This window comes from Bombus fervidus, chromosome 13 (assembly GCF_041682495.2).
Source record: "Bombus fervidus isolate BK054 chromosome 13, iyBomFerv1, whole genome shotgun sequence".
In the NCBI taxonomy this organism is placed as follows: domain Eukaryota; kingdom Metazoa; phylum Arthropoda; class Insecta; order Hymenoptera; family Apidae; genus Bombus; species Bombus fervidus.
In genome coordinates, this window is record NC_091529.1 from 2,948,322 (window position 1) to 2,964,954 (window position 16,633).

The 16,633-nt window shown below is 36.3% G+C and overlaps 1 protein-coding gene across 1 annotated transcript in view; it reads left to right on the plus strand.

Annotated features, from left to right (window-relative positions):
• Sli (slit guidance ligand) overlaps positions 1 to 16,633 on the plus strand; it is a 118,935-nt gene that overhangs the window by 68,116 nt on the left and 34,186 nt on the right. The window contains exons 4-5 of the mRNA XM_072015919.1: positions 11,646 to 11,717; positions 13,206 to 13,349. Coding sequence (XP_071872020.1) covers positions 11,646 to 11,717; positions 13,206 to 13,349 — 216 coding nt within the window. The remainder of the gene's footprint in view (positions 1 to 11,645; positions 11,718 to 13,205; positions 13,350 to 16,633) is intronic.

A 16,633-nucleotide genomic window follows, 5' to 3' on the forward strand; every position in this document is an offset into this window, starting at 1 on the left:
TCTATACATTTATGAGAAATTTAAAGGCGCAAAATTTACGAAATACACGTGCCGCGTAAATGTGTACAAAATATCCAAAGTAATGGAAGCTATGCTTGTATATATCACAAATGCACTAAACAGTAATTAATTTACCAAATCTACGCATAATTACATTTTGAACTTTACACAAAACCAACTCTCTCAAACACGTCGAAATTCGCATTACTCATACCCTACGAAATCATCCCGGAAACCTCGTTGCCAAACCTCGAACAAAACCAACACCACATAATCCCAATCCACAAATACCTAAGTCACACAATGCCAATCGACAAAATTCAATATTCCTAGGCCAACCATTTCATATCGCTACATATCGCGTGGAGGATGCATTCGAATATCGCCACGATGCATCGCGAAAAACAGGCACATCCGGTAGGACATGTCTCTCTCGTTGCCACCAGAGAAGTCTCAAGAGTGGTTGTCTACAAACTTTGATTACATCTGCCAGCGGTCCATTTCTAAGCCACGACGATGCAAATATAGACGCGTACCGACACCTTATTCCTGGACGTCGTCGCAGTCGTTCAACCTCTATCTTCGTCTTGGCCGTATTTCTCGTCGTCCGCTTCTACTCCTCCTTCTCTTCCAACTTCCTCCTTCGAAGACTGTCCTGGCAGATTTACCAAGCCCGGTTCCGGCCGTGGAAACCCATGGAAACGTATTTAAGCGGATGTCCCGACGACGCGAAAAGTAATTTCGTTAGGCGGCAGCACGTGAGCCGCCTGTCAAAAGTACGCGTCGACGATGAAAATGTGCCTCCGGGACACGATTGGATTTCCGGCGGACGTCATTGTAGCCGGCGAATTGAATCAACCGGGAAGGTATACCGGGGGCTCCGAATCGTAGACTCGCGGCCGATAAGCGACCCGTAGCGAAGCCAATTTGCTCCCGTTATTTCGTCCGACCTACTCCTCCTTCTTCTTCTCCTTCTTCTTCTTTTCCCGTAGTGTTCTGCTATTTCCTCTTTCATCCCTATCGTCGACGCTTTCATACGTGACAATGGACGAGATATCGTTACGTGCCTTGCATGTAATCCACTTGATTTCGGCCTTTTTTAATCCTCGACCTTTGTGTTCAAACTTCTAGCCTTTTGCATGATATAGCCGTACAATGAGACGGAGAGGTTTTGTACGTTTTATTATAAGACCGTTTTCACTGGAACGAATCCTTCTTAGGTTTCATTGCGGAATTTTGGCTTCGAGTTTTGAAAGATACACAGCCTCTCATAGAAGATTTGGTGCATTTTATAATAGCACTTTCTATCAAAGTGAAATTCTCAGGTAGTTCTCCGAGTTATACGCGGACAGAAATAAAGTTAATACACATATAAATCGCGCGTGTTTGGAATTATCCATGTTTCTGCGTTATTTCCCGCATTACCTATATTCTCGACTTACTTATTCATAACGAATCACTGCCTGCCAGATTGTACCACGATCGCAAGGACACCCAATATAATACACCTGTGATAAACCAAGATGAAACAAGCGTTGTTCGCAACTGGCAGTTCCTGGAGCCGCTTCAATTAGCGTCTCACCTTAACTTCTTCGTTAACTTCAGCCGGCGAGCAATCGAGCCGCTCCACCCGGAAATTAATTACACCGCGATAAAGCGGCGGGAGGTCCCTCTATATCGAGACAGAATCGCTGGAAGCCATTGGAGCCCGGTCCACGGTCCGATTTAATAACCGAAGGAATCTCGACCACCGATAACGCGGCCGATTACCATTATCGCCAAGATGGCAGCGCCGCTTTTAATTGAACGCAACGAACGCAGACCACCGTGGACAACCGCGTTTGCGTTCCGAGAAGCACAAATCTGTCGAGTAAAACGGAACGGACGTCGTTTCTACGAGTTCCCGCCTGCCAAGTCGTATAGTATGCAATATCGGTTTGTCTATAGAGGCTCTTACAGAATTATGGGTCAATTAGAGAACAACCGGCAGAGGAAAATTTTGGATTTTTATCTTTCGATCTTGATCTCATTTTAGTAAACAAAAAGTATTTGTAACGTTTTTAACCTTTCACCGTATGTTGATGACGGTATGTTGCAATAACTTGTGTTGCAAAGTGTAAAAAAAGATGTTTCATGTGAATAATCGTAGCGAGAAATTATGCACAGAAGATTTTTTTCATATTCTTTTCAAGCTGTACGTTTGCTACAAAGATATCTTTTACCGTTGGGAAAATATAATTGAGTGAAAAACAACCGAAAGATCGTAACAAGGTTAATTGTTAAATTAAGAATATAATTTAATACGTCGTTATTGTCGTATCATTCTTTATCTCGCTTTTTATTTCATCGATTTTAATCTTATTTTCGTACTTGTTAATCTCAATTCTGAAACGTCCTATACTTATACCTCGTCGACAATGAATAGCAAATCTATGCATATTCTTCGACCAGCGACTTACTTTAGGCGGAACCATGGGCATGAAAGATTCTTCGAAATTTGAGTTTGAAGTACGTATCGAGATATTTCTGAGTTTGCAAGAAAACAGAGGCTTGGTTGTTACAGCGTCGTAAACGACGCATTATTGTATCATTTTGTTCATGGAAGTCGAGTAGCTGTTGAAGTAGCGCTATGAGTTCCGAGAAGGTGTTTCCGGCTATCCTTAACTGGTAGCTGGAATGAGAAGCACGTTTTCGATAATCGATACGCTGAGAATGTCGAGATGGTTGGATTGCCGTAAAACGAGGGACGAAAAATTGTGAAACTATCGGAGCTTGTTTTTTTAATTTATGCCGAGATATTGAATACAATCGAGAGGAATAGTAAACTACAAATAAAATAAAAATTTAAGGCCATGTTAAATCTACAAATATAAAAATATTTAGTAAGAACCGAAAAACTTTAGAAAATTGATAAAATATAGGTTACAGCTGAATAAATTTTCTCAGTATTCTTCTTTAATGTGGTTGATAATTAACGATAGACGACAATATTTAATAATTGCTATTGGAATCTCAAAGAAACGACCTTTCATATGCAGCAACCTGATTAGTATTGTTCTTATTCTTAATAGTTCTCCCTCCACGAGATACTTTGCTGAATTTCTTCATTTCAATGTAATATAATTTCGTTCGAAACTATAGAGAAGTCAATGAAGTTACGTGGGAAGATAGATAAAAGGATATTAAACGTCAAGTGAAAAATACATGGACAGATAGTAACTTCTCGGTCTTAGAGCGTCTCATAAAACTTGCTTTACCGTTGTGCAAAACATTGACGTAGCGATATTAAAAACGCAGTAAGAAAACTAAAGGGAGCTTTCAATGACATTAAAGAGCGTAGAAAAAGCGAGACAGAGATGGTGAAAAGTAGTGGAGATACGTACGACAGAGAAAGACGAATATAGGCTTGCTAAAGTATGCTGAGCTTCAACTCGTCTATATTACAACTTCTGTAACAAAATTAAAAAAGTTTTCACAGTATATTAAAGCGAAATATGCGGAACACGGTGTTATTAGAGACTCAATAGACGGATGAATAGACTTAGAGTAACATCGGATAACGTTGCACTATTACGAAGAATGTAGTTACATTAAATTAGCATTGTCCCGGGAGATTTGTTGGAAAATGAATTTGGCGAATATTTCACAGATTATGAGTTTAATCTGATTCGTTTCAAAACGTTCCCGGAAGTAAAATATGTTACAAGCATTTTAATACAATTAATCTACTTTAACTTTCTATATCTGATAACATTTTATATTATAGCATCATTTAACTACTTTTCAAATATCTGGAATAAAGATTGTGATATCAAATTTAAGACGAGAGAGATATATTATAGTTCATAAATATCAATTCGTACTTAAAAGATTAATCCTTTAAGAGCAAATTTTTCCTTGGTTTATTAATCAAAGGAATTGATAAAAAGCAACTCACGATGTAACTAAATATACAATATATTTTTTACAGACATATAAATATTTTAGTATATACAATATCACAGCTGTAAAAATTCATAAATCAATTGCGAAAATCATGGACTAAATTACAAACAATTTATGCTCGTATGCGTCATGGACAAATGTGTTAATTAGTTACAGATAGATTAATCCTATAATAAAACTGATATAATCTTTAAATCAAAGAGCTCAGTAACAAATACTATATCATGATAGCGGAGCAACAATTAATACAGATAGATGTAGAATGTTTTTTTCTGACAATGTTAACTCATTCACATTCGTGAAAATTTGTTAATACATAAAATTTATTTTATTTTCACCAATGTAATAAATTTACCAACATGGCTCACCGATTATCATCGTGACAGCCAACGTGTTAAATGACTCATGTAAGTGAGTAACAGTTTATTTTTGCTGCTCGAAACACCGCATTTTCCGTCTTGAGATGGAACGATCGCATTTCTCAGGACAGATAATTCGAGGAACGTCGTTTGCAGATCGTGGGACGATCGATCGCGTTATCAAATCAGATGCAGCTGAGTCTTGCTGCATAATCCACTTTATCGTCGATCCGATTAACCCTGAACGAGGTAAAACGAGCGTGGTTGGCAGCAATGGCTAACGAAGCCAATGCGAAGAACACTACAACGCCATGTTATCATCCCTCCACTTTGTCCTCCTCTACGTGACGTCGATTGAAAAGCTTCGAAGAAGAAGGCAACGGTGAATTGTTAGCTGCTAAAGCGGTAATATGTCTACCTAGCGAATGAAATATCGACAGAGAATCGATAAAGAATGTTTGATAGAGAATATTCTTCGGCGATATAAATCATGCTGGTACGATGGAATGCAGAAGTTATGGATCTGCAGGGGATGATTCTGGAAACTACATTTTTTTCTGATATTGTCTTTTCTGAAGAAAATAATACGGATAAACGGTGCAAGAAATTTGTGAAATTATAGAAAATTTTTGTAAAATTGTATAAGATATCTTTCACGAAGAACTCCTGTTTTATGATGAGAGGTAAAATATTTTTTAAAGTATAAATAATAAAGAATAAATAATAGTAGAAACTGGAAGAAACTAAAGGATATATACTTAAATTAATACTATTTACGTAATTTAAAGAATTAGTCAAAAACAAAAAGTGATCTGGTAGGAAATATGTTTATGAATAGACGTAGAATAATTCTTGTCGATTTATTTATCTTATTTTTGACCAGAGGAAAAAGAATTTTTCGCTCCCTTTTTAAATAGATCGTTTAATTTAAGAGAGTTGATGTTGGAAAAATTATACAGTCTATTTAATAAGCGTTTTATTTAAAGAAGTTTTAAGGAAGTCGCTTTTAAAGCTCGTTGGCTACTCTCGTTTATTTCAACCGAAAGTTAAAGTCATAAGTTACCTTTGGTATTCAATTAACTGCTGCGTAAGAAACAGGAAAGTTAAGATAATAAGTGGGTTAAACTTCGAAATCATTACGTATTCTCTCGGAGTTAACTTTGATGAAGAATTGTTATACGAGTATCGTACGAAATCTGGCTCATTTTTTAATAACTCTATTGTAAAAGAGAAACAGAGAGATTTCCACATTCTTTCTTTTTTCAGTTTCTATTATTGTAAAGATTCCAGATTTAAAAATCTAATTAAATCGTTAAGAATCATATGGTGAAGTAATAGGTGAATAAAATAATTTATATTAGTTTTGTCAAAATACGAGTACAAAAAATAAATTAAGACAATGGATACTTTTAGCACAGTTTTACCATATGAGTTAGAGACACAACAAAATTATCATAATCATAAGGAAAATACTTGATCATAGCGTTGTAAAATAAATATTTCAATTTCTTCGAACTTTATGAAGCTATTATTGCATCTAAATAAACGAACTAACAGTGCTGATTAGTGAAAAAGATATTAAGCTTATTTCTGAACTTCCTTTTTATAACCACGATGTTAAAAGGAATTCAATAGTTTAAATTGTCTAAGACAGAATATTGACTCTTAGTATGCCAAAAATGACAAGCAAATCTTTGGAATTTCTTTAAGATAAATAAATATAAAATATCAATATTAAGTAATATAGCGTAGTATCCTTGTTTTATATATAAAACAACGTGTTACAAATTTATACTCTAATTCGTTTATTCGCCAGACATGAAGCAAAGATTTTTAAAAACCAGCATCCTAATATTTCCGCCAATAAAAGAATTCTAATATCCATAAAAATATCTCTCTCTATATGCTGATACTATGGTGTATCAATGATTTCTCTAGCTATTGTTTCATTAGTTTCCATCGTGTGGACAATTTAAACCTTTCATTGGCAAATATATACGTATTTTCCAATTTTTTAGAACAAAATCTTCGTCAGAAAATTTCCCCATGTCTACCATTCTGTATAATATTCATTACGATAATTCTCTTTGCCATTCGTCCTTTAACTAGAAATTTCTGTCATATCTTTTTATAATTAATTCTTTATACTTCACTGCAGCAGCTCCGAAGATCTCGATAATGTGACGATTCTTTTATCTTATATGATTTTCACCGATACAAAATGCAAAGAGAAAGGAAATTACTGCATAAATAAAATTAAAAATTATGCATAAACTTTCGCCCTTCGAAAGTTTAACTTCAATAAATTTTGCCGCAAAAGATGTATTTATTTCAAGACTTGTTTTTTCTTCTGGACTTCGACATTCCAGCTGAAACCGTAACAAACTTTCAAACTGAAATTCAAAATTCTGTCAAAAATGTTTACCGCTGGGAAAAGCTATACTCGACCAGGAATTTTTTTCGCAGCAAACGTTTCCGTAGTTCGAAATTGGAAAACGGTGAACAGGGAAAAGTTTGCGTTGCCCTTTTTCGGCGGCCGATTTTCACTAGTATGAGCTCTCTTCACAAGCGAAAAGTCACATGCGTAGGTGGACGCGAAAAACAAGTGTTTATCGATGTCACGTACCGATGCCGCTTCGACAGATTTTTTCGCGCTGCTGTTTACCCACCGTCAACACGTTTTTTTCATTTAACGATTATCAAGAGGATTGCTGCCTATCTCTGCTGTCGTACTCTTCTCCATCGATGAAATGCTCCGGGTTTGCATTTTAAATACTTTCTCTCTCTCTCTCTCTCTCTCTCTCTCTCTCTCTTTCTGCTCTCTGCATGCTATTCAATACTCTCTTTTTCTATTTCTCTTCTTCTCCCGTCTTTTTCTTTCTATTTTGCAACTCTTTCGCTAAACTGTTTCTGACCATCGTCAACGAGATGCCATGATCACGAACGCTATACCAAACTATTCGTGATTTGATCTCCCGATTAAAAGATATCTTCGCTTAAAATCCACTTTGTTTCCACTCGCTTCTTTTTACGTCAGTCACTCTTTATTGTTATCGCTGTGTTTTCCTTCTTAATCTCGCTGTCGGAATTTTATTTATCCTTATGCCATAATTACTCGACTTTGTGTTCTCTATTTTTCTACACACTTGATTTTCCAAACGTAACACTTATTTCTTATTAATTTACTGTTATTTTATGTAAAATAATTCCGGAAGAGATGCAGCGAGTTATTTTCCGTAGTGAATTATCATCATTTTTGAAACGTGCAATTGTATATCGTAAGTATCTTCAGAAATAACTGTGAAAATAAGTAAATATATAATTAAAGGAAGTAAAATTTGGAAAGTTTAAATTTTTCAGGCTACAAAGCTTGAAAATGTGGAATTTTATAAAATTAAAAACTTGAAATTGGAAATTTAAAGATTTAGGATTTGGAAGAATTGAATCTATAATTGCGTGAGTTCTACTTATCATTTTACAACCGATAGTTTGAGAAATAATTGCCATCTCTTCCTACAATCAATCTTTCTACGTGTTTTATTAATTATTTGTATTTCTATCTTCTATTGTCGTTTGTTTATCGTTTCGGTTCATTATTTGCTTCGTAATTCCATGTTAAGAATCTTAAATTTCCATCCGTTTAAATCATCGATTTGAAAAAGCTTGTTTTCCCTTGTAACCCAAATACCCGGACAGCTTACAAGTTTATCGATTTCGCTCGAATTACGATTGGACAAACACGTTGAACGATCTCTGTAATAAATCGGATACTAACACGAGTGATGGAAATCCAAAAATACAACCCGATTTGTCCAGATTTATCATCCATTGCAAACAATCCTCAACCTTTCTGCTTTCAAAACAACCTGTAAATTGTCGCGTTCCAGTGTAGAGAAATTTCATTTTCACGTGAAATATCGCGATTACGATCGAAATTTGTAATTAGACGAAATAACATTGTCTTGTAACAATATATATTATATATTGCCTCATATTTCCTGCATATATTATTTCATTTCAGTGTAATACGATGATAAATCTATTTTATATGCGAAGAAAACGCTATAACTTACGTATTATAAAAGTTATGTTCCAGGTAAATTTAAGAATTAATAGAATTATAAATTGATAAATTATATTATTAATTTAACAGAAGATTACTTGAGGATTACTTATTATTTAAAAGTAAAGAATGCTTTAATCATTATTATGATTTTATCATAATATGATATCATGATTTATCATAATTACGATATTATCATTAATATTATATTACATACACTAGATTTATAATTCTAGAATTTAATATTATTTAAAAATATTAGTTTCTGAATTCTATCAATTTTTAGTGTCATTAAGAATTTTATATTTCATAATATATCATTCAATTTAGAAATAATTCTCTAAACAGATACATCAAACACAATTTGTCAGTTTAATCGCTGTGATAAAATTATAAACTCATTTTTAAGTATTATACACATCGTGCAGCACTCTGACTTTGATCCGTAAGATCAAACTCTATAGTATTGTAGTATCGTGGGCAGATTGTCTCAGAAATATCGGGTGAACCATAAACAATATTGCGAGGAAGCCTAAGCGCCGACAGACCAAAAGGATCTAGACACTTCAATGGACCGAACGGCAATGTGTCGTCGGTGTTTCAGTCGAATAGTTACGCGGAAAAAAGTGACCATGACCGCGGACAGTTGCGGAACATGTACGTGGTGGGCTATGAGAAGAAACAAAGGGATGCTTAAGGGACAAAGACGAATTAACAGGCAGTAGTTAGTTGAGAAATCAGAGTGTTGTCAGAGTTGTCGAGGAAATGGTCCGCGTGAAAGAGAGCGTTGGAACCGTGGTAACGAGAGTTGTAACTATTTAGTTGTCGTAGTTATAGCACATTACTGTGCTTAGTTCACCTTAAATAACCATCGTTTCCTGTTTAATCTATTCTAAATAAATAAAAAAATCCTACAGTATCTCTGCGCGACATTAGGCAGTTGATTAAATTCCAATCGTGTGTTTCAAGCGAATTAAAGACGACAAAAAGGATACCGCAGCGAGTCAATGGTTTACAATTATCTTCTCTCTGGAGCCTTTCGATAGTTGAAATCGAACCGGAAATATATCAAACGACTGGTTCTCGCAGCGCGTTCCGCTGCTTTGGCTCGACATTCACCTGTGCACGGGTCTCTCACGGCAATTATTCCGGGGCGGCGCGACGACAATATCCAGGCAGGCGAGAATGGAAAAACAACGAGGAGGAAAGCAACCGGTCGGATCCGAAAAAAGGCCATGGCCGCCACGGTTGAAATTAAAATCTCACGCAAGACTTAAAAGAGCCGCTAAAAACAGTCCTTCGCTTCTCGTTTCGTCGTTGAAGCGGCGTGTCTGGCTACGAAAACGAGGGAATAATTTGCGTTCCACCGCGTCGTTGTCGTCAACGTTTCAACAAGAAGACCACGGAATCAGGAAGAGAGAAAAAGAAAGAATAAGAAAAAGAAAGAATAAGAAAAAGAAAGAAGACGAAGAAATAGAGGAAGTCGTTGAGTAGGCCTGACTCGTTACTCGTTCCTACGTCTGGCGTTTTTTGTCAGGTAAAAAATTTCCACGGGAAAAGGAACCAATTTAATAAGGCCTTAATAACTTGCCAGCAAGGGAGAGCAGACGGCTGTGTTTGACGGCTAACCCTCTTGGTCTCTGCTCTCCTTCCGCGAGAAAAGCAAATTCACGCTTTCTGTTTACCACACCGTTCGAACGAATGATATTTGGCTCGACTGATTTACGCAAGTGTTTCAACGTTTTCGCCTATTTAGAAATATTGGGAAATTTATTAGCAATAAGTAAATTAAAATAAAATAAGGAGACATTTGAACCAATTGAATCTTTGGAACGTCGAGAAACATTTCAATTTTGGAAAAATGTAGAGAAATGTTCTTATCATTCACCATTATTTCTCGTTTTAATCTTAACACTTTGACTACCACGCCGGAATCACATGTTTCGCTCAGGACATCACAGCGTTTTAATACAGTGCACCGTTAGATGCAAGATTTGTTCTCATTTTCTTTTTTTTTTTTCTTTTTTTTATTGATGTCCTAATAAAAATGTTTAATTAGGGGCACTTTTTATTTCAAAGTATCTGCTATTTATCGGTTATATTTAAAATGCCCTAACTGTCAATTTTCATTCAATTTTTACAATTGTAAGAAGTTCAAGCGCTCCGGTCACCAATGACCATCATGGTGTCACGGGAGAAACCGTGGCCAGCCATATATGACCAACGTGCCAGTCAAAGTGTTAACATCTTCAAAAGTTACGGATCCGTTTTGTTTGCTGATGTTGAAAATTATGGATCGTAATCGCCGAAATAAATATGTAGGAACACTTTCATTACATGTAGAAATGATAATAAAATAGTTTTGTATTTATTTAATATGTGATTTACAAGATGTTCATAGATACTCATTACACGTGTTTCGGCACTCATCTAGTCTCACTTTTACCATGCGTACGGAACAGTGACACTCTTTTGTTCTATGAGACGCTGCGCACGCACATATATTTACGCACGTACTCACACACAGATATGTTATCACTACTGCGCGGCTGATCCGGTGTAGCGCACAAAATATCATATATTCCAATAGCTGAACCGAGAGTAAGATCGACATATAAAAATTTGAGGATCGTAGTAGAATTAAATTTGTCATAAATACGTAAAAATCCGTAGTCTAATTGTTACATTCACGCCATATTGCGCAATCTAAATCAAGGCGAAAACAGCGCGACAAAGTATCGAACAAAATCAGGGTTTACAGTCCGGTAGGCCGGCTTTCACGATCAGCAGGGTGGTCTCGGCGTAGCGGGAGGTTGCTTTGAGCGGCGCGTAAACGACAACGTTTTAAAACGAGGGAAAAAGGGCTGGCGATAAAATTTCTCCGAAGTTTGCTCTTTGTACTGGCGCTCCCTTTCGCGACGAGACAAATATTTGCACCAACCAGGGAAACAGAAATACTTATTCGCGACAAATAAATACGATGAACACAGGAGGGAGGTTTCAGAGGGCTGAGGGGTTGGTTACGAACGACACAAAGTAGAGGGTGAAAGTTGAAATGGAATTAGTTAAGCACCACTGTCGAGTGGTTCTCTCATCTCTTGTTCTCGTGTAAAAGGAGGAACAACGCGCGTATCTCGAGATAGCGAGATTTTTATGAGATTTTTTGAAAGGAAGGAAAATGAAATTTTTACCCGGCGACCAAACGACGGACGTATTATTGACTCGCTCTACTGTGTCACTGCGAGATTAATTCAACGCTGCGTTACTCTTTGTTCCAGGGACCTCCAAGGGAACAATATCTCGGTGATATTCAAGACGGACTTTGAGGACATGGCCACGCTTCACGTTCTGTGAGTATCTGTTCGTTAAATAACGAAGCGCGTCGTATAGTAGTTGAATTGCGACGCTAGATAGCGATGGGATCAAGTTCGAGTATCGTTGCTTTGGTAGGAAAGTGATACAACGAAGAGAAATACATTATTCGGGAAATTGGTTGGAAATTGTTTGAACTAGTTTGATATGGAAGATTATTAACTCTAAGAACGTTTAGAAAAGTATGAATTCTCGAAAAATATAGAAAATTATCAATTACTAGAAAGTGTAGAAAATTGTTATACTTGTCTTCTTACAATTTAACAATTAGTCTTTCGGCTTTGTTACGTTTCTCAACGTGTTTATAAAAAATTAATTCCACTTACAGTGCAAGACAACAATCTTCAATACAGTTGGAATGTAGAAGAAAAAGAGCGATGTTTTTTTATATTATTATTATGAAAGGAACGAAGCCCAAACAAAACATTGTTTTGCCAAATGCACAGAATGTATGTAATACGAAAAAATATCTAAATTATCCAAAATGTAATTCGTCATAATATTTAGCAAGGAAATTTTTCAAAGAGGCATAAAAATCTACCACTTAATTACTCAATATACGAGGGAACATTTATCTCTGCAAATGTCTATGTATAATACACATACAGTAGTACAATACAAAAAATATCACTTTTACTATCTGTACATCCCAACTGTACGAATATTTTTGTTTCTCGTCGTGTCTAGTCTAAATTCGAATCTTTCTACAATGTTCTCTTTTTCTCGTAGTTTTGAAGAAAATTTTCAAAGTTATACCTTCGAACCTGGTTACAATGCGCTTGATCCCGTCACTAACAAAAGGCAAGGGACGGATAGCTTTGGTCGCGTGCTGCAAATAGAATTGAATAGAGCCACGAGCTGAAGCCCGTTGAAGCGACTCTTAGGGGAGCGAAAAGTTGGCGAAATTCCGGTAAATTTGTCGCAAACGTCGTCCGCGTGGACGCCATTGTTGCAACAAGAAGGCAAAGTTGCTCGAATTCTGTGTGAAACTCGCTCTATGCATAGAGATTGTATTCTTTCCTCGACTGTTTTCAGCTCCGTGACTTTCCTCCGAAGGGCGTAAAGTTTCTTGCACGTTTCGAAACGCGAAGAACGAAATTTCAAGATGAGATCGGCGTGAAACAAAGTAATTAACGTTAACTGGGTCGACAGATTTGTTCGTGTTCATAATGCAGAAATAGTTAAGACGTTTGCACGCGTATCACATGCACGATATTATCTTATAATATATGAAATGTTCGCTTTTCAACAATCCATTCTTCGCTGAATTCTAAGGATGCGTTTGTACATATACATACACGTAGAAAAATGAAAATCATATACGAGAGAGAAGAGAAGACGCGATTTTGTAACGATATACTATAATGATAAACTCTTTAGTTAAAAACAAAATCTTTAGTTTAGTTATAAACAAAATCTTTAGTTAACTGATATAACAAAATCGATGTTCAATGCGTCTTTTGCAGTTGCCTATCGAATAATCAAATTCACACCATAGAAAGAGGTGCCTTCCAGGATTTAGTCGGTGTCGAGAAGCTACGTCTGAACAATAATCAAATACGTCACATCCCCGATCTCCTCTTTAGCAACATGATGAATTTAAAGCGCCTGTGAGTACCGTAGAATTAAATGAAATTATCCTTCCACTTATTTATTATTACTCCTGCATGAATTAATAGTATATTTAGTTGATAAACAGAGTGAAATAATTGATTCGTTTTTCTGTGACAAAATTTGTTGTAAAAATGGCGTTCATTTAAGGGAATATTTGTAACACGAAATAATATCTTTCGAGAGTATTACATCCATCGATTTAACGCAATATTTGTATTAAAAATACTAAGTAGAAAAGCTGGTAATGGTTTTTGTCAGAAAAGAGGATAAAAAACCTGATTTTGTAAATATCCTAAAATTATTTTTCATTAGATAGATCCCAATGGGTGATTTCTCTCAGTGAATAAACTTTCAACAAAAAGGTAAAAATCTCGCGACTCGTTTACGTAAATTAAAAATAAACTCTTACACGAAGAAACAAGTAAGTGGCCTTTTTCACTTAAGCTACTAAATAATCTTCGTGAATAAAAATTCATTCATCTTCAAAAGTTAAAAAAATTTTTTTAACGCGCATCTGTCTGGCTGAATAAAAACCTCCAACCCCCAAAACTCCAAATCCCACGACTACCGTATGACAAAAAAAAAAAAAAGAAAGAAGAAAATGGCTTTTAAATGCATAAGCTGCAAATATACATAGCGCTTTGGTCAAAACTCAAAATCCCAAGTAATCTTCGATGAAAAAATATCATGTCGAAAAAAGAACATACACTTCCATATTACTCGCCATTCAATAGGACGTTCTTTAAACAAGGAAAAGCGAACAGCTACGTACATAACGAAGTCATATCAGTGGCGTGCGACGGCCGCGTTTTACAATTCGTTCGACCGTTGACAGGCGTGTTTTGATATCACGAATTTGTTTAAAACGCGTGGCAGCCGTACACGCGGAAAGTCCACGCGCACGATTCCTCGTCAGTGTCGGGTGCAGCACGGAGGTTATCGCATAAACTTTTCAGACGATGGCCTACATACCACCCACGCGTACGTGTATACACGCGGAAGTACGCGAGTTCGGTTTGTGAAAGCCGCTTTCCTCCTCTTTCCCCGCGACTCTGCCCATATTGAACACGCATGACTTTGCCGCTCTGGGTTTAAACCTATTTTGTCTCCTCTGTTCTGCTCCTTTTTTAAAGCCGATCGTTCGCTTCTCGCTTTCGAGTTCCTGCTTCCTATACTTTAAAAAATAGAATAACAAAGATGAGAAAAGAATGGGAGGGAAAAGCGAACGGAAGTTTCATCTATCGACTACTGGGCTACCGCCGCATTTTTAGAAAGCGACTTTTCCAATTCTTTTTTATGTTACCCACGCCTGAACGATGTTACGAACGAAGGCTATTGTCCGCGAAAAATGGGGCAGGTTTTTCGACGATCTGTTCTTCCCAGCTCTGTCGCGGTATGCGAGTTCTTATTTTTCGAATGAATTGTGTTTTAGAAGGACGAATCTGTATTCGATACTTCTTTTTGCTATTTTCGTAGGATACGTATTTTTAGTTAGAATACTTCGTTGCTGTTTTATCATTTCGTCGTCGGTACTTGTATTATCGTATTATTAAAAATTGTTGTTAGGAAAATATCCTTCGAATATATCGATGTATAATACGTAACTTAGGAGTATCGTTAATTAGAAATTACCAGATTCGCGGTCGCACCGTAAAATAAGCATCGTTAAGACAGTTTTACACGAATAAAGTATAGATAATACTAGAAGAATCCTTAAAAAAATTATAATTTATTGGTAATTATATGAGCGACTTACAATACTTGGATGATCAGTATATAAAAATTGAAATGAAAGAAAACACTCGCTGCTCCTTTCTACAATCCCATTCTACCTTTATCTACAATCAACCAGTCAGTCGAAAAATTCATGCTTCATAACCGACCCCGGATCAAGGAGCAGTCAGCCGCTGGCCAGCAGGAAGATCGAGCACCCAGCGTCAGGAATGCGATCTAGCGAGATTAACACGAAGATCCACTTTTCCCTTGGAGTGCTTCTCGATCCTGAATCTTAATCAACGAATCCCAAGTCCGTCACTTGGTCTAGGATAAAAAGGAGAATGGGAACACATCCAACCTCTATCATGATTAAACAGACATAGCTTCTGTGTGAATGGTACGTCATGTTAATCTGCTCGATGGTCAAAAAATTTGTTCACTATGAAAAAAAGAAGGGGACACTTTTTCTATTTATGTGATCTTCGATGATATAGAATGGAAAGGAGAAGAAAGATAAGAAGAGAAGACCAGAAGAGAAAAACAAAAGAAGATGTAAGGTTAAGAAAGGAATATGGCGCAGGATGGGCCCATCTATCACGTTGTGAAGTGGTCAGATGAGAACTCGAAAGTTCTACGAGTCTCGAGGCCTTCCACTCTGCCCTCGGACACGAAAACCTATAGTCTCTGATGATAAGGCCGGGATCAGCCAGCTTACAAAAGGACGTATTATGTTGCGAGATTCTCACGGGCATCCGGACGCTTGATAATCCTTCATCCGGCGTGGATAAGTCGATGCCCCTGTAGGAAACCAGAGAAGGTTAATACACTGATGGGGGTGTTCCTTGGCGGAACAGAATAGGACGTTTCTATAATATTAGGTTGGCCCAAAAATCCCTTTCGTTTTATAAGGAAATAATAAATGCACAACATTTTTTGTTTTATATTATTTTATTGAATTATGTGGGTAATATTTATAATATGGTTTTTATAATTTCGGGACAATATAGTGCGATTGTAAATGGAAGTTTTAACAATCAAAGTTTATACGATAATTTTTAAACTTCAATTCTTCCGATCGAAAATTACTACACAACTAGCTATATAATTTTAAAAAACTGAGCTACACAGAACACACGTTTATATGAATTTAAAGAAAAGTACTAGTAATTAAGGAATATATTCGAATAAAACGTGTTCTCAATCTTCTCTCATGAATTTTACAGCAATTAAGATAAATCCACGTATTATGAAGCTTCCAGATATGGGACGTAAAAAAGAATTAGAAAGAACAATATTTAAGTAATTATTCCAATATGAGAATCAACGTAAGTAAAGCGTGGAATGCTTTTATAATAACAGCAAAAATATTTTCTTCAAAGAAAGATATTTAACCAGAGTAAGTATATTCCAGCGACGCGGTAATGATACGCAGATTAATCGGCCTACGTTTAAGCTTATTAAGCTTAAGCTTTTTGAATTTAAAAACACGGATTGGCTTTTCTCTTGAAAGTAATACAAAACTAAGGTATTGTATGAAATATTCTCTTCATTGAAACCTAATTAG